This window comes from Anarhichas minor, unplaced genomic scaffold, assembly GCF_050575085.1.
Source record: "Anarhichas minor isolate MPS153535 unplaced genomic scaffold, ASM5057508v1 ptg000058l, whole genome shotgun sequence".
Taxonomy (NCBI): domain Eukaryota; kingdom Metazoa; phylum Chordata; class Actinopteri; order Perciformes; family Anarhichadidae; genus Anarhichas; species Anarhichas minor.
The window spans coordinates 4631364-4652319 of NW_027466504.1; the positions used below are offsets into that span (position 1 = coordinate 4631364).

Sequence of the window (20956 nt, forward strand, 5' to 3'; positions counted from 1 at the left end):
AGACGCCCCTCAATTACAAATCTCCCTGTAGAGTCCAAGCGCCAAAGACTCTGTCAAGACTTTATCATCACATATCATTGGTTAATAAAAAACAATGATCTTTTCTTCATCTAACTTGTCTCTCCTGATTGAACTGCCACAAGTCTGCATACCTTGATAACTTGTTCCCAGGCCTCTGAATGTAGTCCCCAAACCCCTGCAGCTAGTCCCCAGACCTCTGAACCTGGTAATTAGTCTTCTGAAACTACTCCTCATACCTCGAAACCAAAACTCTGGAGCTATTTCCCAGACAACTTCAGCTAGTCCCCAGAGCACTGAAGCTTTTCTAAAGACATTTGCAGCTAGTCCCATTCCTCTGTCTCCAGAAATCTGCAGCTATCTGAAAATATGACCTCTCCTGGTCGACTCTGTGGAGGAATTAGCTCACATTGTGTTTGCACCAGAAACTGTTTACAGTTAATGACTTACACACAAACACATACAGACCGGTTAGTTAAATATATTGAGTTATGTCATGATTGATCATCATGAAAACAACACTGTAAACAATGCAAGACCAATTCTGTGTTTCAGAACTGAGAATCAGAACAGTTCATCATTGGTTTCATTGGTTTTAAGAACTTACTCTGGGTCATAAGAATGGCGTCCATCTTTGAAGTCAATCAGATGACCTGTAGACCGATCACTCTTCATGGACACACAGCTGGGTACAGGAAACATTTCTCTCTGCTGCTGTGAACTGATAGAAACACTGAGATTTACTGAATATCAGTGATTTAATAAACCTACTGTAATAAGTGTATTTGTATCCTGGTAGTTTTAGGAGACATTTAGTATGAAATCAATGTTTCATGTAGAAATGTTTCAATGTTGATGTTGAAGCTGTATTCAGTGCAGCAAAGACAAGAAATGATGCAGTGAGGTGACCATGATGGTTGAAGAGAAATGCTGTCCAATCAGGATGAAAAGAGCAACCATGTAGTGGAAAAGAGTTTTACCTGAGTGACCTTCTGACATCTTCATCACATTGTTTTCATCATTAGTTTGAAATCCTCACCTTTGATCAACAGTATGCCGTCCATCTTTGAAGACTATAGGTTGATGCATAGACCGGTCACTCTTCATGGACACACAGCTGGGTTCAGGTTCAGGTTCAGAGTTAGTGAATCAAAGACTTTGAGTCATGGGCCATGGACAGTTAGAGATGGTCATATCACCTCTGAGCTTTGGTCTGGCTGTCATGTTCCCCACACAGAGTGGTTTTAGGAAATTTGAGGAACCGATATAGAAGCATTTTAAAGAAAACATGATTTATCTGCCAGGCTTGAACTGTTTGTAGCTCATCTGCTCTGTCAAATACATTGTGGGGAAGTTTTGATCGGGAATCCGCTGTAGCACCCCGGCACAACGAAGCTGCAAAAATACCCAGATACTGGAAACTAGATTGAGCGGAGTTGAGATCTTCAAGAACTGAGTGAATGTAGTGGAGATACGCTTAGGAGGACCAAAGTCTCATGTTTGTTTTGAGGGTTCTGGGATGCGTAGAAGAGCTTTGAGAAGTGAAGTTATAAATTTCGGGCTGATGATGTACTGGTCATGTGGTGGAAGTAGTGGATACTCTTCCAAGCTGACCAGTAGGGTTGAGGGAGATCCAGGTGATCCATGATGAAGTTCTGGGACTCAATGATCAACGGAATTAGGGCGGGAATTACAAGTTGAACGAAAGAGTTGAAAATGGAGGAACCAATGGTGGATGTGTGTCTGCAACAGCTCCTGAACTTCTGGAACATTAAACAAGAAAGTGATGGAGTGACCTGGACGTGAGGACTGTGTGGAGAACATATTGGTGTGTAATAGAGTGCCAGATTAGACAGCGCATGAACAGCATGATGGGTGGGGCGTAGCAGCGTCCTTTGTTGATTAAGTAAATGACTGCAAGGTTTTTAGTGTAAGAAGGATGGACTTGCTGGACCATTCATGGCCCCATAGAATGGCTGCTGCTACTATGGGATAGATTTCATAGAGCAAAGAGGAAACAACTTGGTATTCACTCGAAAGCTCCTGGAGCCGTTCTGCTTTGATCCATCTTCCGTCATGAAAACCCCCCAAAAACCAATAGAAGGTGCGGCTTCACTGTATGGACCATATTCATGTGGGTAAGTGGGTTGATCATCTTAGAAAAGGTGATCCAGTTCCAGTTAGTGAGAACGTTGAGCCAGAGACGTAGTTCAAGTGAGAAAGATTCCAAGAGTGATGTGTCAGAAGGCGAGTCCGAGCTTGGCACTTGGTCCAAGTTCCCCTGCTAAGGCTGGCTGATGTGATTGCTGGGAGTGGAACACTGGGGGCGCTGGCATCCTGATGCCAGATTCCCATCCCACTCGCTGATACGGTGGAGCAGTCGCTCAAAACATAGGAAGCGGGACAACCAATGAGTGAGCGGGAATCATTGTCTTGAACAAAGACACCATGGACTGTTGTGGAGGCGGCCTGGTCGCTACGATGGCTGAACGATACTGAATGAACGGTTCTCTCAAACCGATAACTTCTGTTATCTGCCCAGGAATAACCACAAATTGATGCAGTCATCACACATTTCTGTAACATCGTGAGCCTTTTTTGAAACATGTCTTGCTTATGTTTATTTAACATGGGATACTTGTTGCATTTCGTGCAGATTTTTTTGAACCAGTGTGTTGTTTGTCAGATGTCTTAAGACTTAAGACTGTTGAACTGTCACATCACTCATGTATGTGGTTTGGTCCACTCCTGTCTGATAAACAAACATCCATGTTCTCCTACACAGCTTCTTTAAACTGGCTCCCAGCCTCAGCTCACAGCAGCTCCAGACTCTGGTGCTGGTCTACAGGGAAGTGAAGGGAACTGGTCCTTCCTACTTACGAGCCATGGTCAAACCCTACAATCCTCCTCTACCTCTGGACGTTTGTCCGCCCTGTCCCTCAGAGGACCCTGTGGTCTCTCATCTCGATCATCACTCTTTTCTGTTCTGGTCCCACAGTTGTGGAATGAAGTACTGAAGTCAGGACAGCAGAGTCACTGAACATCTTCCACCACGATCTGAGAGCCATCTGTCACACAACACCTTCACATACCTGACGTACATCTCATTTCGTTAAAATATAAAAATGTAGCTTTCTAACACACTTTCAGTTGTTTATTTGAGAAGAATGTACCTTCATTTTTTCATGACATCTACCTGAAGTTCTTGTTCAGTTTGACTGCTCTGATTGTAAATCACAGTGGACTGTAATAAACGCTGTCCCTCATTGATTGTCTAAACTCAAACACACTGTCCTGGTTGTAGTTTGGAGACATATTAGGTAATAAACCACTTCATGTTTTATCAAGGAAGTGACTGATGACTGATGTAGTTCTGGTTTTTCTACTTCTCGTTACTTTTCAGAAAGCAGAACAAATAGCAGTATCATGACCTGCTCACTTTTCTTTGCAGAGTATATCAGCAGCAGTAGAAGACCAGTTATACAGCTATTAGGTACATTTTACATTTAATTTGTACTTACTCTGCAGCAGAGACATTTCGTCCTTTAAAATCGATGCCATGTTTGTGTGACTGGTTGGTCTCAGGGGACACACAGCTGGGTTCAGGTTCAGGTCCAGGGGACTCTGTTCTCTGATGGATCCTGGCACACAGAGGAAGAGCAGCAGGGAAGGTAATTCAATTTTTAGTCTTCATTCTCAGCAGCTGTTGGAAAAACTAGCAGCTATCAATAAGAAAAGGATCAATACAGCAACGTTTTATTTGAAATCCTGAAGAATGTGTGTGAGTGCTGGGAATCTGAAGATTATGAATAAAGAAGCTATAATTATGTGACACGTAGCATCTTCTAGCACAGCTGGGATTTGAGCTGATGATGTTTAATCAACAAGGTTCACACTGCACCAAGAAGCTAATGCCAGACACAGAGATGCACATCTACAACAAACTATTATATTATTGTAGATTAACAGTTTAACGTACAAATTATTATCCATGATAATTTCTCAGAGCTCAAGATAACGTCTTGAAACAGTTCAAAACCCAAAAATATTCAGTTTACAATGATGCAATAAAGAAAAAAAGTTTAATTGGAGAAAGATCAACTCATAACATTGGAAGAGATGTTCATCTGTAAAACAACGTTAAAAAAGTAATGAGTCTAAATGAATCCCAGCTGAACGTGAAGTATGTTGACTGAGTGTAAACCTCACTGACCACCAGGGGGAGCTCAGCAGCTGATGTAGAAACATAAAGCTCCACCCTCTGGACCTGAACACTGAGCCCTCCCAGACTCCTGTCACTCTGTGATGTGTTCAAGTGCTCTCTATTAATAAGACCGTCACACTGCTGGGTCCAGAGGGTTAACACAAGGACTTCAATCGTTGTCATGGATACAGCAGGACATGTGTCATGTTGAACCTGAGATCATCTCACAATTTGTCTAAAGAGCTCCAGTCAGCTTTTGAATCAACAACTTTATCTAAAATGTTCAGTCTGCTGCTTCAGACAGTAAAACAGACCCATGATGTAATTTACAGTAAATATAGAATACAAATATATAAACTCTTCACACAGTTCATATTAGTCTGACATGAAACCCTCAGCTGATCCTCTTCACACTCACAGATGCTCCTATTTATTTCTGTCGGATTCAATGTGAAGAAAAACTCTGACTTCAGATAACATAGAAATCTAAATGATAAACCTCAATGTATCTACAGCAACATCAATAACTTATAATAACTAATAATTATTAGTTATTGGTTGTAAAATCAGTGAGGTATCAAAGTCTGAACTGAAGTCCAGTATCAGAATTCAATCTAACGACTGTAACTGTTTTATGGATTTATGGGATTATTATGAGTCAATGTTCAAGTGAAAGAGCAGAGAAACAGACCTCTGCAATAGTTCCTAGACCTCTAGAACTCGTCTATAGACCTCTCTGCGTACATTGGTTCTCACTTCATAGACTGATAAGGTCAACATAATAATACATTGTCATTGAGCTTATGAAGTGATTAATTAACAGAGTAGAACTGGTCATTTGATCTATGAGAGCACTTTGACCAACAGAGGCCTCAATAAACATGAAATATGAGCTTCATAAAATACCTGAAGGATCAAAGTCCAGACTTTAGTCCAGTATCAGAACTCAATCTAACGACTGTATCTGTTTTATAGATTTATAGGTTTATTATGAGTCAATGTTCAAGTGAAAGAGCAGAGAAACAGTCAACATCAAGTTAGTAAGAATGAATATGTTGAAGGTAAAACAGGATCAAATGTAATGAGAAGTGTTGAGTGTGATACCTTTTCATGTTGCTGATAAGCTGCAGCCACCTGATGAAGACAGACAGACGGGTTCATCATTAGTCTTCAGTCTCATTTGATTTGTGTCTCATCAGGAAATGGGATCTGTTTCTGCATGTAGACTTTAAAGACAGCCAGCTGTAGTTTCAAGTATCTGTTGTCAGATCAGCTTTGTGCTGTGGACTCATTATCAAAGACAGGAGGTCAACACATGAACCAACAAAGAGCAGCTCGTCTGTCATGAATTAAAGTTCACTTACTCAGTTTCTTCTCATGAACTTCAACACTCTGCAGCTCTCTGCTGTCTGGACCAGGTCTGTGTGGAAAAAGAGTTTTCTGTTGATGTGCGTGAGACGATGAGCTCCATCAGGATTAAATCCTCTTCTTCTTCTTCATCAGTCCTCAGTGTCTTCAGGCTGCTGTCACACTCCAACACTTTAATAAACCAGTCTGAACCTGCAGCACTCAGTTCAAAGATCAGCTGCATCATGTTTATATGACTTTATATGATACGTGTTAAAGTTTAACCCACAGCATCTTCCACACTGGAACAAACCTGAGAACATAAAGCTCCTCATCACTGACAACATCAACACTCCAACACTGTGATTGACTTTAAAAGAGGACATGAATTCACCTCCAGAGCTGTAAATGTGTTTGTACCAATCTCCCCCGGGGATACATGAAGTATCCATCTAGTCACATATTATATACAATGCCTATAAAAAGTATTCACCCCCTTGGATGTTTTCCCATTTTGTTGCTTTTATACATGAAATCATGATCAATAAAAAGCTTCTTTCATGTCAAAGTGAAAACAGATTTTTACAAACTAATGTCAATTAATTAAAGATATATAGTTTAAAATAAGTGTTTGCATAAATATTCACCCCCTTTAAAGTGACTGACCTAATTCAACAGAAGTCCAGCTAGTTGATGCCAGCAGTGTCACACGTAGTGAAATGGAGATGACCTGAGTGCAGTTGATGTGTGTCAAGTGATTGTAGTATAAACACACCTGTGTCTGGGAGGTCCAGTCTCACGTTCATCAGTATTCCTGCTACAATTGCAACATGAAGACAAAAGAACACTCCAAGCTACTCAGAGAAAAGATCATTGAAAAGTACAAGTCAGGAGATGGCTACAAAAAGATTTCCAACTCACTGGACATCCCACAGAGTTCAGTTCAGTCCATCATTAAGAAATGGAAGGAGTATGGGACTTGTTTAAATCTCCTAGAGCTGGCCGTCCTCACACACTGAGTGACAAGAAGAGAACTGATGAGGGAGAACACCAAGACACCTAGGACCACTCTGAAGGAGTTAAAAGCCTCAGTGACTCAGATGGGAGAGACTGTACATACAGCAACTGTTGCCGGGGTTCTTCACCAGTCGAAGCTGTATGGGAGAGTGGCAAAGAGAAAGCCACTGTTAAAAAAAGCTCACATGAAATCTCGCCTGGAGTTCACTCAAAGGCATGTGGGAGACACCAATGTCAATTGGAAGAAGGTTCTTTGGTCTGATGAGACAAAAATTGAGCTTTTTGGCCATCAGACTAGACGCTATGTTTGGTGAACACCAAACACTGCACATCACCACAAACACACCATCTCCACCGTGAAGCATGGTGGTGGCAGCATCATGCTCTGGGAATGCTTCTCAGCAGCAGGCCCTGGAAGGCTTGTAAAGGTAGAGGGGAACATGAATGCAGAAAAATATCACCAAATCCTGGAGGATAATCTGACTCAGTCTGCAAGAGAACTACGACTTGGGAGAAGATTTATTCTCCTGCAAGACAACGACCCCAAGCATACAGCAAAAGCTCCGCAGAATGGTTCAAAGACCACAAGGTGAATGTTCTGGAGTGGAAGTCAAAGCCCAGACCTCAATCCAATCCAGAATCTGTGGCTGGACTTGAAAAGAGCTGATCACGCCCGATCCCTGAGCAACCTGACAGAGCTTGAGCTGTTTTGAAGAAGAATAGAGAAAAATCTTAGTGTCCAGATGTGCCAGCCTGAGTGAGACACATCCACACACACACTCAGTGCTGTGATTGCAGCCAAAGGTGCATCTACTAAATACTGACCTGAAGGGGGTGAATACTTATGCAATCTTTACTTTACCTTATATATTTTTAATTAATTGCCATTATTTTGTAAAAATCTGTTTTCACTTTGATATTAAAGAGTTTTTTTTTCGCAAATTCTTGTCAAAAAAGCCAAATTATATTGACCATGATTTCATGTATAAAAGCAACAAAAGGATGAAACATCCAAGAGGGGTGAATACTTATGCAAGGCACTGTATATATATTCTAAAAAAAGATAATATTTCATACATGCCAAGTTCATTTCGCGTGTGTAAAATGATGGAACCGTCCACGGAGAGGGATCACCTCCATCTCTAAGTGCGTCCTGTGTTTCACTTTTCACGCTGGTGCAGTCCTATAGCTGTGAACCACAAGCTGAACTACAAAGTGGTTCTATATAGTTAGTGGTATGTAGAAATTTGACTCCTACATAATATAAATATCAACAAAAATAGCTTATTGATGGCATACTTGACAGGCTGATGCACCTTGAAAATGTTTCTCTATCTTTATTTGAAATATTTGAACCCCTACTGAATCCTTAAATGATGATGAAACGAGCCCTTCTCAGATTCACCTGCACCGAGCGCATCTTGACTCCACTGTGGTCCAACAGCTCCTCCTCTCTGCCACGCTGAGACCTGCGTCTCATGCACGAAGCAGGGACATTGTACAACCCCCCCCCCCCTTTTCACTTTAATATACTTGTACACACACACACACACACACACACACACACACACACACACACACACACACACACACACACACACACACACACAGTGAGGCTTCCAGCTCATTTGTCTGTCAGTTTGACTGATCTGTCTACAGCATGTTGTGACGTCCTTGGGAGGAAACGGTGAGGCAAGTCCTATTATAAACTTCATATGTGAGTGTTGTTGATAACAGTCTGATTTGTTCCGTCCCCAAGTGTCCCGACAATGAATTCATGCACACACTAACCTGGTAACCTAAGTGCCAATTCCCACTGCATCTCTCCATCGGCCTAAACAACACAACTGTTTGTTTTCATCACCAGCTAAATAAATCAAAGCAGGTCCACACAGCAGCCTCACAGCAGTCATGTTTACTGTGATGAACACATCTGGGCTGAACTATTCAGCTTGACAGCAGCTCCTCTCATGAACATTGAGAAATGACAAATCATGACAAATGACAGTTTATTTATATTTTGTTAAATTTTTGTCATATTTTTCACTTCTATGTTTTTTCTCTCTTGTCATCTGAACACTGTCCACCAAATTTCCCTTCAAAATAAAACTTTGAATACCTTTAAGGCATATTTTGTACTAGTGAAGAATAGTGCTTGGGTTACACCGAACTTAAAACCATAGACTGTATATAAAAAGCTGAATCTCTAGAGGAGAGCCGGGAGCCTCATGCTCTGGCTGACTGCAGGTCAGCAGCTTCGCCCAGAAAGAGACCGAGACCGCTGTAGACGGCATCGTCTGACAAAGGTGCTGCAATCCAGTAACCAAGGTGAGGTGCTGTGAATATCCACATGAGTCTTCCTACTGACACCAGCGTCCCTAGCCCCATTCTCATCCGTCCACCTAAAACAAACAGACAACAAAACAAACAGTATATAATTGTCTTTAAAACTACCACAAACATGTCAGACCTTAATAATTGTAACAGTTTGCCACGTTTGTGTCTTTTGACACTTTCTTGAGAATAAGAACGATTTCTTCCTCGCCACAAATGAGGGGAGACACAAAAACATAGCTGTGTATTAACCGCATGTCTGATAAATTAAAGCTGGCCTTCTGTTCACATTTTACAAGTGTCTCAAAAGTATTTCCATTCGCTGACTGACTGTGATGCTGAACTCTATCGACCAAAGAGAGCTCTTCTTCCTCCCACTAGTCTGAACTAAAGGTAGTGTTGATCATACTGACGTATAGCAGTATGATGGATTAGTGTCTCAGTGTCTAGCCATGTATTTGTAGGAAATATGATCTTTGAATCTATGTTTGAAATGATCAAGCCTGCATTAGTCATTAAGTGAAAGTAGGAATTTTATTTACCTGAGTAACTGGACATATTTTGAATAATATCTGAAGTGGAAATTCTTCATGAAAGGAAAGATTCAAATGTTACAAAGTCTGGTTAAGTTCTGAATCTAAATAGTTATTTTTATATTTTGTTTTTAACCTCCATAGCCCTAGCCCTATTTTTAGCCCTCTGCTCAAAAATTGCATACCCATACCTTTTAGACTGTAGATCTGAAACTACAAGGTCTATTTTAATAATTTTGATGGTATAATACAGGTAAAACCTGTGAGAGACTTGTTCAGATGTGTAAATATTGTGTATATGTTACTGGTTAATAGTGAATGAAGATGGCACACAGCTCAAATTGAAAAGTTCCAGATTCGCCTGAAAAAAAAGTACTTTTATTGAACTTTTTTTTTTAAATAATGCAGATTGAAGCCTAAAAATACTCCACAGTCACAGCACAGGTTTGTGGTCTGTCCAAGCTAATTTTACTTAGCAGGCCAGCATAAATGAGGTCTGAGTACAGAATTTCAAGCCAAATTTTCATTTTTGGAACCAGATTTTGCTCTGCTCTATTCTAATTTTATATATTATATAACTACATATTAACTATATATTCACTTGCTTTATCACTAAGAGTGTTCAATACATCGTAATAAAGCAGTTTGCAATCATTTTCAGCCATGTTCAGTTATTTCCAGATGTCATAGGTCTCATCCAAGAAAAAAACCTGCTCTGACTCAGTGTGTATGTGGGATTTGTAAGGCCTGTGATTGGCGGATTTAATCATATGACACGTTGTTAGGTTTGGAATAGTCCATTGAAACCCGTCAGGGGTGTTATTTGTAAATCTTGATTAGGTGGGCTCAACCCCCATGCGAAAAATAGATTGGTCCAGGCGAAAAATGGCCCCATTTTCTCATGAAAGGTCACAGCACGTTCATTTCAATGCAGGCAGACAGAGCAGGAAATGCACTACAGCGCTGCAGCAACTTTCAATGGATTAACTGTTTTTTTCCGGACGAAAATCGCCAAAAGGTATGTAGATTTTACATTTATTTTCAGGAGAGCAGTGTGTGGGTTCTTGGCGTTTGTCCTGTGACCTTTGAATGCTTTGTCGGAGTTCTATTTGGACACGCTGGGTCGACGCCGTATTGAGCCCTCGTGCGAAATCATGTATCCTTCCGCCATTTTCGCTGCCGGCTTTGTGATAAAAGATGAATTTCTGCTGCATAGTTGGCGGATTTTTTGGAGAAAAATCCTGATATTGTGATAAATCTTCTAGTGTATTGAATTAGTTTGTGTATACTGTGTATCATTGTGTAAAATGGCTTGCATGATGATTTTGCCCGGACTTTTTTTTTTTTTTTTTTTTTTTCGATATTTTACATGTCTGGACCATTTTTCATATTTCTTGATGAAAAGTCCATTCGGAACTTCGGTACCGGTACTCGAACCCCAAATGGGGCTCGCTCGGGCTATAGAGGAGATTTGGTGATTATTCATTACATTCCATCATTGTCTGCAGTCATCAGATCAGTCTTGGTTTTGTACACAGGAATTCACATAAAACAGATTGATATTAGAGATCCTATCAGTTTGTGTAACTTTGAATCACATTTTCTCATCACACTTTTAATTAAATGTTTTAATCCTTTTTATTTTAGTTTGCCAGCAGACACCTTTACTTACCTGTAACGTTTTGATAAGTCACCCTTTATGAAGGGCTAACTAAATGCTTGTGTTTCTCTCACTATAAAAAAGTCATCCAGTCTGTTGAAATGTTAGTAAGTCATTAATAAAGGGTCTTGAGTTTCTCAATTTCTAATATGCCATCAGCAGAATGTGTCCGTCAACTGTAATTATAAATGTAAACACATCATTAATAATACATTTTTATATGTATCAATCAATTATGCATTTGTAAATGTAAATATGTTGTATAATTGATATTGTTTTGCGACTCCCTGCAGCCCTTTTCTTTCTTTGAATTGAAAAAAAAGCATCCAAAATACACATAAAGGTGTTTATTTTAATGCACTTTTGTAATTTATTTCTGTAGATTTCTCCTAAAATCTTTCTTTCTCTTTTTGCATAAAAATAATGCCAATCTCTCAGATATTATGCAGCCATCTAATTTAAAAATAATCACCAAATTTAAAGATATACATGTACATCAGAAAGAGGAGAGTCAGGACTACAGTTGTCTTCCCTAACACGTCTTGTTCTGCTGCGCCCTCAGGTGGTGGAGGTCTGCTACGACGTCCTGAAGGAGCGTATCTTCTCCAAATAATGAGGGAAACAAGGGAAGGTGACCTTTGTTGACTGATTGAAATGTCATTAATACAATAAATGACTTAAGCAGGATTTCCTCTTTGCTCTATTTCTCTAAGATATCCAGTTTATCCTACAACGTTCGGCCTGTTGTGACAGTCAACAACGACAGTATATGGAACATATTTCACTGGGGATGTAACAATATACGGTGACTCAATACATCATACTGAGCAGCTGAAAAGTGGATCACAATGTGGACACATTTTCTTTATTTGAATAATAAAAGAGAGAAAAGTGTCTGGTTTGGGACTACTTTTCTCTCCAACGTTTCTGTGACACTTAAATTGAGTTGTGATGAGGTATACCTCTTAAGCTCGAGCCCTATTTGTAGGCCTCTGCTCGAAAATGGCATACCCATACTAAGGAGACCACAGTTCTGTAACTACAAGGTCTATTTCAGTAATCTTTGATGCTATAATCAGATAACACTTGTGAGATTTATTCAGATGGGTAAATATTGTGTATATGTTGCTGGTTAATATAGTGCATGAAGACATTACACAGCTCAAATTGAAAATAATCAGGTTCGCCTGAAAAAAAAAACACTTTTATTGATATGTTTTTGAAATAATGCAGCTGGCTCCCTAAAAACTCTCCCAAATCATAGCACAACCGATCAGTAGTTGCTGAATAAAGGTTGGCTGGGATAAAGTGAAGAATAAGAGGCTTTAGTACAGAGAGGTCACGCGAGGTCATCATTTTCGAACCAGCTGTTGCAGCTCTTACATTGTACTTTTATATACTATATAACTATATATTTCACTTTTTGTATCACTCATATTATTCAATACATCCAAATACAGCTGTTTAGAATAATTTTGAGAGCCAGGGTGGTCTCAGAGCCTGTCTCTGGCTCTCATCCATAGGATTTTCTCAGTTCATGTGTGTGTATGTGGCAGTAGCTCAGCCTATCATCGGTCGATTTCAGTCAATGAGCCCGCCTTCGACGCGTCAGAGTCTCAGGAATGCTGGCTTCGAAGCGGGTCTTGATTGACAGAAGTTTGAGCGAGTAACGTTGCAAGAAGTGCTGCGTCTCCCCGAGCATACATTTCAGTTCGCCAGAAGTCTGACCGCTCGCCCAAGCTGGATTGACCGCTCTTATACTGGAAACAGCTCGGGAGTAAACAGGATGCAGTAGGCATTAATGATGATAGCTTTGAACCGGATAATCTGCGACGTTATTCTACTCATTTTTCATAAAACGTGACCAAAAACCAACGATTTTTTTCGGCGAACGGCAGTGCCATTGTACAGTTGTCCACTCACAGCTTTCTACTGTTTCCACGGAGAGAAAAAACGAAGGTATTTATGCGTTCGGCGACCAGTGCTAATGTTAAAAAATGCATTGGTTAGCTCGGTAGCCGCTAGCTTCGGCGTGCAAATATTGATTTGCAGTACACATAACGGCGATTTCTGCCCAGGATTTCATGCTTTTATGCCACATTTTCTAGATGCTTATATTACTAGTCTATAGTTGTGTTTGGAGCAGTGGCGGGCCGTCAGGGCCTGCAAGGCCTTCTCTGCTGGCCTAAACAGAATCACAAAGCTATATCTATTTTATAATTTAATAATTTGTCTTGGCTACACTACATGTATTATAATTTATAAAAATATTTCCCCATCATCTTATTTTCTCATTGCACAGCTACTGTCTTCCTCAGTTGCTCTGCTTCCAGTGCAGCTTGTTTTAAGTAGAGCTTTTATCCAATCAGATTTCACCTCTGTGTCTCTAGGTAAGAACAGAGGCCAGAGGCCTGCAGAGTCTCAGGTGCATCCAGTGCAGATTAAAGTAAATGGAGACGATATTGTTTGCTACATGTATATATAACCTCCAACACACACTCAGTTACAGTTTATTTATTTCTTTAAGATTCAAATCGAATTAAATCTATCAACTGAAAGCGTCTCAGTTTATTTCCTTGTTTAATTTACTTAAAGTTTATAATTTGTTTGAATCTTTAGTCCAAACTTGTTCAGTTGTTCAGGACTCTGAGACTTGATGTGCAGGGAGAGGACGCCCCCTGCTGGATGAACAACACCACAGTCTGTGTCCCAAATCCATCATTCTACACACAATGTACTAAATACTGATCATATAGTGAACAAACAATCACCTTTATCATGTTAGAGTCACTGTTATCAACACGTATTGTTGGAAAGTCACAGAGCTCAGTTAAAGTTCATCAGATACAAGTTTTATTTACTACATTTTATTATACACATCTACACCTACATGCATAGATATGCACAAACACACATACACATATACACACACACACACACACACACTCATTTAAAGAATTCCAAATTGTTGGCTACAATGTTTTTCTGATGAAATATAGGCTATATTTTGTGTGTGTGTGTATATATATACAGTATATACTGTATAAAAAACAAATCTGATTATTTTAATATATTATTTTGTTTTTATAATCCTCTGTAATAATAAACAGAATAAACACCTAATGATTATTTCTTTATTGCTTAATCTAATGATTGTTAAGTAATTGATCAACGATGGTAATTATCATATTTTTATGTCCTGATTTATATCATATGTATAATTTTAATAATTTACCCAAAATAAATATTAAAACTTGTCTGATTAATATTTCAACATAGCTCATTATCTGACCATAAACTCCAGACCCTCCAAATGATGAAGGTCTTCATCACCAAGAGAAGAACATTTATCTGGATGCACCATGTTCAGCAGGTACTTTGTGACTTCTGGAGAAATCAAGAGATTGTTGATCAAATATCACTGCAAAGTAGCACATTGTTAGTAGAAGAAGAAAAGACTCATGGACACTTTGAGTTTAAAATAAGGAGAATATTTTTTTTATTTCAGTTCATTTATAGCATTGCTAATAACACATCTATGTTCATTTAGAGATCAGAGAGGGTTGTAATATAGTGAGACTTGCTCTCTCCGGGGAATCCAAGGAATACATGATGTTCTGTTTGGACACATAAGATGTACGACCTTCAAGAATGAGAGTAAGGTTGTTGAAGTTACATCACTCTGTTCAGAGTATTGTTTCATCAACCTCTAGCATACTGGAGAGAGAACACTACAAACACCACCCTGAGGATAAACTCCTAATCACATCCTCCTAACTAACACCAGCTGTGTGTGATCCTGTACACACTGAACTATCTGGTGAGCAGAGAGAAGGTTTCTCTAGCAGGAGGAGACTCTCCCTCCTACAGAGAACACAGAGACACTGAGGAACCAGACCTGGACCTGAACCCAAACGCAGGATAAAGAGGTTCAGTGAATGTGGTGTTGAAGGTGTGGAGGTGGATCAGTGTGTCAGAGGAGACTCTGTAGAAGGACAGAGAGCCAGCAGGACAGTCCACATACACTGCTACTCTACCAGAGGAGGAGGAGGAGGAGGAGGAGATGGGTGCTCTTGTGTTATTGTGACAAACAGAGTAACCACCACCAGAGCACAACAGACTCCAGGACTGATCGTTCCTTCCAAACAAACAGTCTTCACTGTCTCCTCTCCTTCTGATTCCTCTGTAACTCACTGATATAGAAACTCCTCCGCTCCACTCAACCTCCCAGTAACAGCGACCAGTCAGACCAGTTCTACACAGCAGCTGCTCCCAGAAGTCAAACCTGTCTGGATGATCAGGATATGACTGATCCTCCTCCACACGTGTCACCTTCCTGTTGTTGTCAGACAGTTTGAGGTTTCTGTTCACTGTGTTTGTGTCGAGTGTGAGTTCACAGGAATCTGATGGAGAGAACAAGACACAATACAGCTGCAGTTATTAATCTATCATCTGTTTGATGATGACATCAGAGATGTGAATGAGTGATGTCACAGTTTGAAGATGCTTTGTTTTCATGAATCAAATTCAAAGCACACTTACACTTCCTCAGACCTGGTCTGAACCATCGGACTCCAGCAGGCTCCACCCTGAAAGGAGGAGGGGGGTCAGAGCAGCATGAAACATGGACATTACATCGCTCTCACACACAGAGCTTTGTTATTCATGTTCACATGGAGCACTTATTATTAATCAGCTCATACTCTTTTACTTCACTGGAGCTTCTTCTGATTGGCCCATGACGACAGCTCATTATGTTCACTTATTCATGATATATTATTATCAGTATTATATTGACAATCATCATCCATTTCACACTCAGTTTCCTCTTCCAGTCAGTCAGTAAATCAAATGTTTAAACCTGCATCAATTGATTTCTTTGTCCACTTGTGGTTCAGTGAAAACAAGCTGTAAACACAACATCTGACATATTATCAGCTTATAAAGTAGTTGTGTCGGTTCTGGGTCGTGGTCGCACGTGCGTGAGTCGCACTGCATGGGCGGAGTCAGTTTGTTAATAGAACCTCTACAAGTTCAAACCAACGGATGTACGACCTTTAAACTAGTGAACAAGTAGCTGATTACCTGTGAAATCTCTGACATCTAAACCAAAGTCAAGTCTCCCTTCAGTCGCTCATGGACGCAATCAGCCAGTGTAGAACAGACTTAATATCACGGCTTGATGCTTCTACTGAAACCATGAATACGGTGGTGATATTAATTATTATCTTTTATATACAGTATATATATATATATATATATATATATACATATATATATATAATACAAGAGGTAAACACCAAATCACTGCAGTACAACAAAGAGTCAGTTGCAACGAAGACGACGTTGAGGACTTAAAAACCTGCATCAGTCACATTGAAAAAGAAAACAGTGAGCTGAAACAGAAGGCGGACTCAATGGAGAATTACAGCAGGTAATGGAGAGAGCTCACTCAGCCCCACACAGATGTATGTGGAAGGTGTCAGCAGCATGTAGGCACCTATGTGCATTTAATGTGGCTCTGTCCAGAAATTCATACATTATGGGTTGAAATTGGTAACCAAGTATCCTCCATAACACAGTGTCCTATTGAGCTCAATCCTGTACAATGCATCCTAGGCCTAGACGCTGCCTCACCAGTATTAAACAGATATAAGAGAATTCTTAGTCTTCTATCGTTCTGTGCACGGTTATCAATCTTACAGTATTGGCTAGACGGCGCACAACCATCTGTTTCAAGTTGGCTTTATAATGTTCTACAACTACTCCCATTGGAGAGGCTCACACATGTTCTCCAAGGAGACATAAATGGGTTCTTCTCTGTTTGGAACCCTGTTATGGATTTTATTGGAGAGGACTATGCCGAAACCATACGAATAGGTTTTGCAACGTGGGATCCAAGTGAGCTGGTGAAGGGAAAAGTCCACAATATTTAATATTATTTAATTGTTGTGACAGGTATAATATGGACGATGATGATCTACAACTGTGCTGTTTTCTCAGATATGTAAAAAAACAACATGGTTTGTTGCTGAGTTTGACTGTCTGTATAGTTAGCCGCAATTAATATTTAATTGTTATTGCAGGGTCAATATGGAGGGTGATGATTTATGTTTATTTTGGTTTCTTGTGTCTCGATTTTTTTTGTGTCCGAGTCTGATTGTTTGTATAGTTAGCAGGTATGCTATGTTATGTGCTGTTCTTTTTGGGGGTAACATGTGGTGTGTAAACTATATAAACTGAAAATAAAATGATTGAAAGAAAGTAGTTGTGTCTAACATGATATCAACCAGCTGCTTCCACATCCAGCAGTTACACATCAACATGATGATTCATCAGGAGTCTTTGTGTTTGTGTCACCTGATGAATGGAAGTCCAATATTCTCTCTCTTTTAGCTCTGTTTTTGGTCTCCACCACCTCCTGAGGGAAACATCTGTCTCTTTAGCTGCTAAATGCTCCACTATGTTCACCAGCTAGTCTCTAACTGAGTCTGTCTGCTGTTTGCTGCTGAGCAGGTAGTGAACAGTGGCTTCATCACAGCTTGTTGGATGAAAACAGCTGCTGCTGGAAACACTGAGACTGAACCAAACAGGAAATGTGCTACAGAACCAAAACTAGGAGCTAAAAGAGGCTGAAAAGCTCTGTAGAGCTGCAGAGACGGAGACAATTCTCTGTAGGTTCATCACCACCACACGACTCTTCACCGTTACACAGAGTCAGCTGATCTTTTGTCAATATAGAAGTATTGATTGTTGGATGTTTTGGTCCTGACAAGCGACCTCTTGTGTTTGTGTAATAATGACTGTTGTCTCTCAGAAGTAAAGGAGAAAGTAGCCTGAAATCACTTCAACACCACAAACCCTCTAATGAAGGAGGTCGGGTGGATGGTTGGATGTACAAAGTGTCTGACTTTGATATTGCTGTTCACATCCCGTCTCATAGCAACAGTCAACACTGGTTTCTATTATCTGTAATCTGTGGGTGAAAACATTACAGTTCAAGTCCATCTGCAGCCACAGAGCACTGCCTGTGTCCCCTTATAACTTTGGTCCAGTCCTAAATAAACCTCTTTGGGCTCTGACACACCATGTCCACAATCAGCTGTTGGTTCTTCACTGAGCATCTGTGGCCGACTGTCACCTGTAGTTTCAACAAGTCGAGTCTTATCAGCCAGGGAACTGGCTCTCAGTGTAAAACAAACCAAAACCAGGTGAAGCTAAACTCCTTTAAAATAGCAAAACATTCCTATTGTGATGATTTATCAAGATGGTTTAAACAGATTGTTTCTGTCAGTTTGTCTTTTCACAATAATGTCTGGACTAAAGGGCAACACACACGAGCATCAAAACATCATCTATTGTTTGATATGAGCCCACAAACCTGCAGCGTGACGTCGTTGGCGCATGTCAACTCACCATGATGCCCGTCATCGTGTCAGGATACACCACTGTCCTATTTTCTAATGTTGAAACAAGACAACGCTCCAGAAAAACAACAGTTTCATCACCTTCCCTCCCTGTTTTGGCTCATCTTGGCTACTGTTCCCTGACTACTTCTGTCTGTATTGATCGTCTGATGTGGGACACAAACAGTTTGATGAGTCTCTGGTAGTTAGAGATCAGCTGGCTGTGTCAGGGTCATATTAACCAGGCTGACAGTGTGACAGAGAAAACGTTTCCAGTTCTACCTCCTCTATCAGACTGATTTTCTGGGGCTGCAGCAGGCCTCTTCATACCTGAGAGTTTCCAGTCTCCAGTGTGGATCATTCTGTCCAGCAGACAGCAGTTTCACTCCTGAGTCTCCTGGATGATTGTAGCTCAGGTCCAGCTCTCTCAGATGGGAGGGGTTGGAGCTCAGAGCTGAGGCCAGAGAAGCACAGCCTTCCTCTGTGATCAGACAGCCTGACAGGCTGCAAACACACAAAACAACACACATGTCTCATAATGTGAGGAAACTGTGAGGGAACTGTGAGGTCTGGAAGGTTACTCCAGTACTGAGATACTGTCGGCTACTGTGGGGTGACATTAAGATTGTTTCTGATTGTTTTCTAGTCACAACCAAACACCAACAATATGACTCTGAACATTACTGATAACGTTCTCATTACTCTCTGAAATTTCAAGCTATAAAAGCAGAGTGAGAAAAAAACCAATATTAGATATGTTTACAGAAATATATTCAAATTAAATATTTGATTGAAATCATGAAAGCAGACACAATCTTATGAAAGTTACAAGTTTATCCATTCATATAAATAAGGACATTAATTGAATCCTGACCTGAGAGTTTCCAGTTCACAGATTGGACTCGCCAGTCCAGCAGACAGCTGCTTCACTCCTGAATCCTGCAGGTCGTTGTTACTCAGGTCCAGCTCTCTCAGACTAGAGGACTGGGAGCAGAGAACTGACGACAGAGCTTCACAACTTATCTCTGAGAGGTTACAGCCACTCAGTCTGAAGAGACAACGATAAAGAAAAAATTAGCAATAGGTAGAAAAGACAGAGAAAACGTTTCCAGCTCTACCTCCTCTATCAGACAGATTTTCTGTGGCTGCAGCAGGCCTCTTCATACCTGAGAGTTTCCAGTCTCCATTGTGGATCATCCAGTCCAGCAGACAGCAGCGTCACTCCTGAGTCTCCTGGATGATTGTAGCTCAGGTCCAGCTCTCTCAGATGGGAGGGGTTGGAGCTCAGAGCTGTGGCCAGAGAAGCACAGCCTTCCTCTGTGATCAGACATCTTGACAGGCTGCAAACACACAAAACAACAGACATGTCACATAATCTGAGGGAACTGTGAGGGCTGTAAGGTTACTGCAGTACTGAGATAATGTTTGCTACTGTGGGGTTACATTAACATTGCTATTGATTATTTTCTAGTCACAACCAAACACCCACTAATATCCATCAACAACAAACAAAAACAAAAAAACAGTAATATAAATGTTCATGAAAATATACTGAGACTAAAATATTGATTGAAATAATACAAGCAGCATCTTATACAGGTTACGAGTTTATCTATGAATCTAAGTCAGGACTTGAGAGGACATTAATTGAAAATGTTGATGAATTCTGACCTGAGAGTTTCCAGTTCACAGTGTGGACTCTCTAGTCCAGCAGACAGCTGCTTCACTCCTGAATCCTGCAGGTCGTTGTTACTCAGGTCCAGCTCTCTCAGACTGGTGGACTGGGGGCTGAGAACTGAGGACAGAGCTCCACAGCTTCTCTCTGAGAGGTTACAGCCACTCAGTCTGAAGAGACAATGATGAAGAAAAAATAAGCAATATGTAGAAAAGATAAAGTATTTAAGTTATGATATATGAATCTAACTCTCTCTGTACTTACAGAGCTTTGTTGGAGGCTTTGACCACTGGCAGCAGCCTCAGAAGAGCCTCCTCTGAAGCAGAGTATTTCTTCAGGTCAAACACGTCCAGATCTTTTTCTGATGACAGTAAGATGAAGACCAGAGCTGACCACTGAGCAGGAGACAGTTCATCTGTGGAGAGACGTCCTGAACTCAGGGACTGTTGGATCTCCTCCACTAGAGAACGTTCATTCAGTTCATTCAGACAGTGGAACAGATTGATGCTTTTCTCTGGAGACACATTCTCACTGATCTTCTTCTTGATGTACTGGACTGTTCTCTGATTGGTCTGTGAGCTACTTCCTGTCTGTGTCAGCAGACCTTGTAGGAGAGTCTGATTGGTCTGCAGTGAAAGACCCAGGAGGAAGCGGAGGAACAAGTCCAGGTGTCCATTCGGACTCTGTAAGGCCTTGTCCACAGCACTGTGGTAGAAATGTTTTGGTACAGGTTTGTCTCTAATGACTTTAGACAAGCTGGAG

General features: G+C 40.6%; 1 protein-coding gene and 1 pseudogene across 1 annotated transcript in view; both read right to left on the bottom strand.

Moving 5' to 3' along the window:
• LOC142932586 (uncharacterized) overlaps window positions 1–20956 on the bottom strand; it is a 136391-nt gene that overhangs the window by 106352 nt on the left and 9083 nt on the right. Inside the window, exon 6 of the mRNA XM_076076505.1 lies at window positions 1058–1153. Coding sequence (XP_075932620.1) covers window positions 1058–1153 — 96 coding nt within the window. The remainder of the gene's footprint in view (window positions 1–1057; window positions 1154–20956) is intronic.
• Window positions 14927–19049, bottom strand: LOC142933104 (neoverrucotoxin subunit beta-like; annotated as a pseudogene).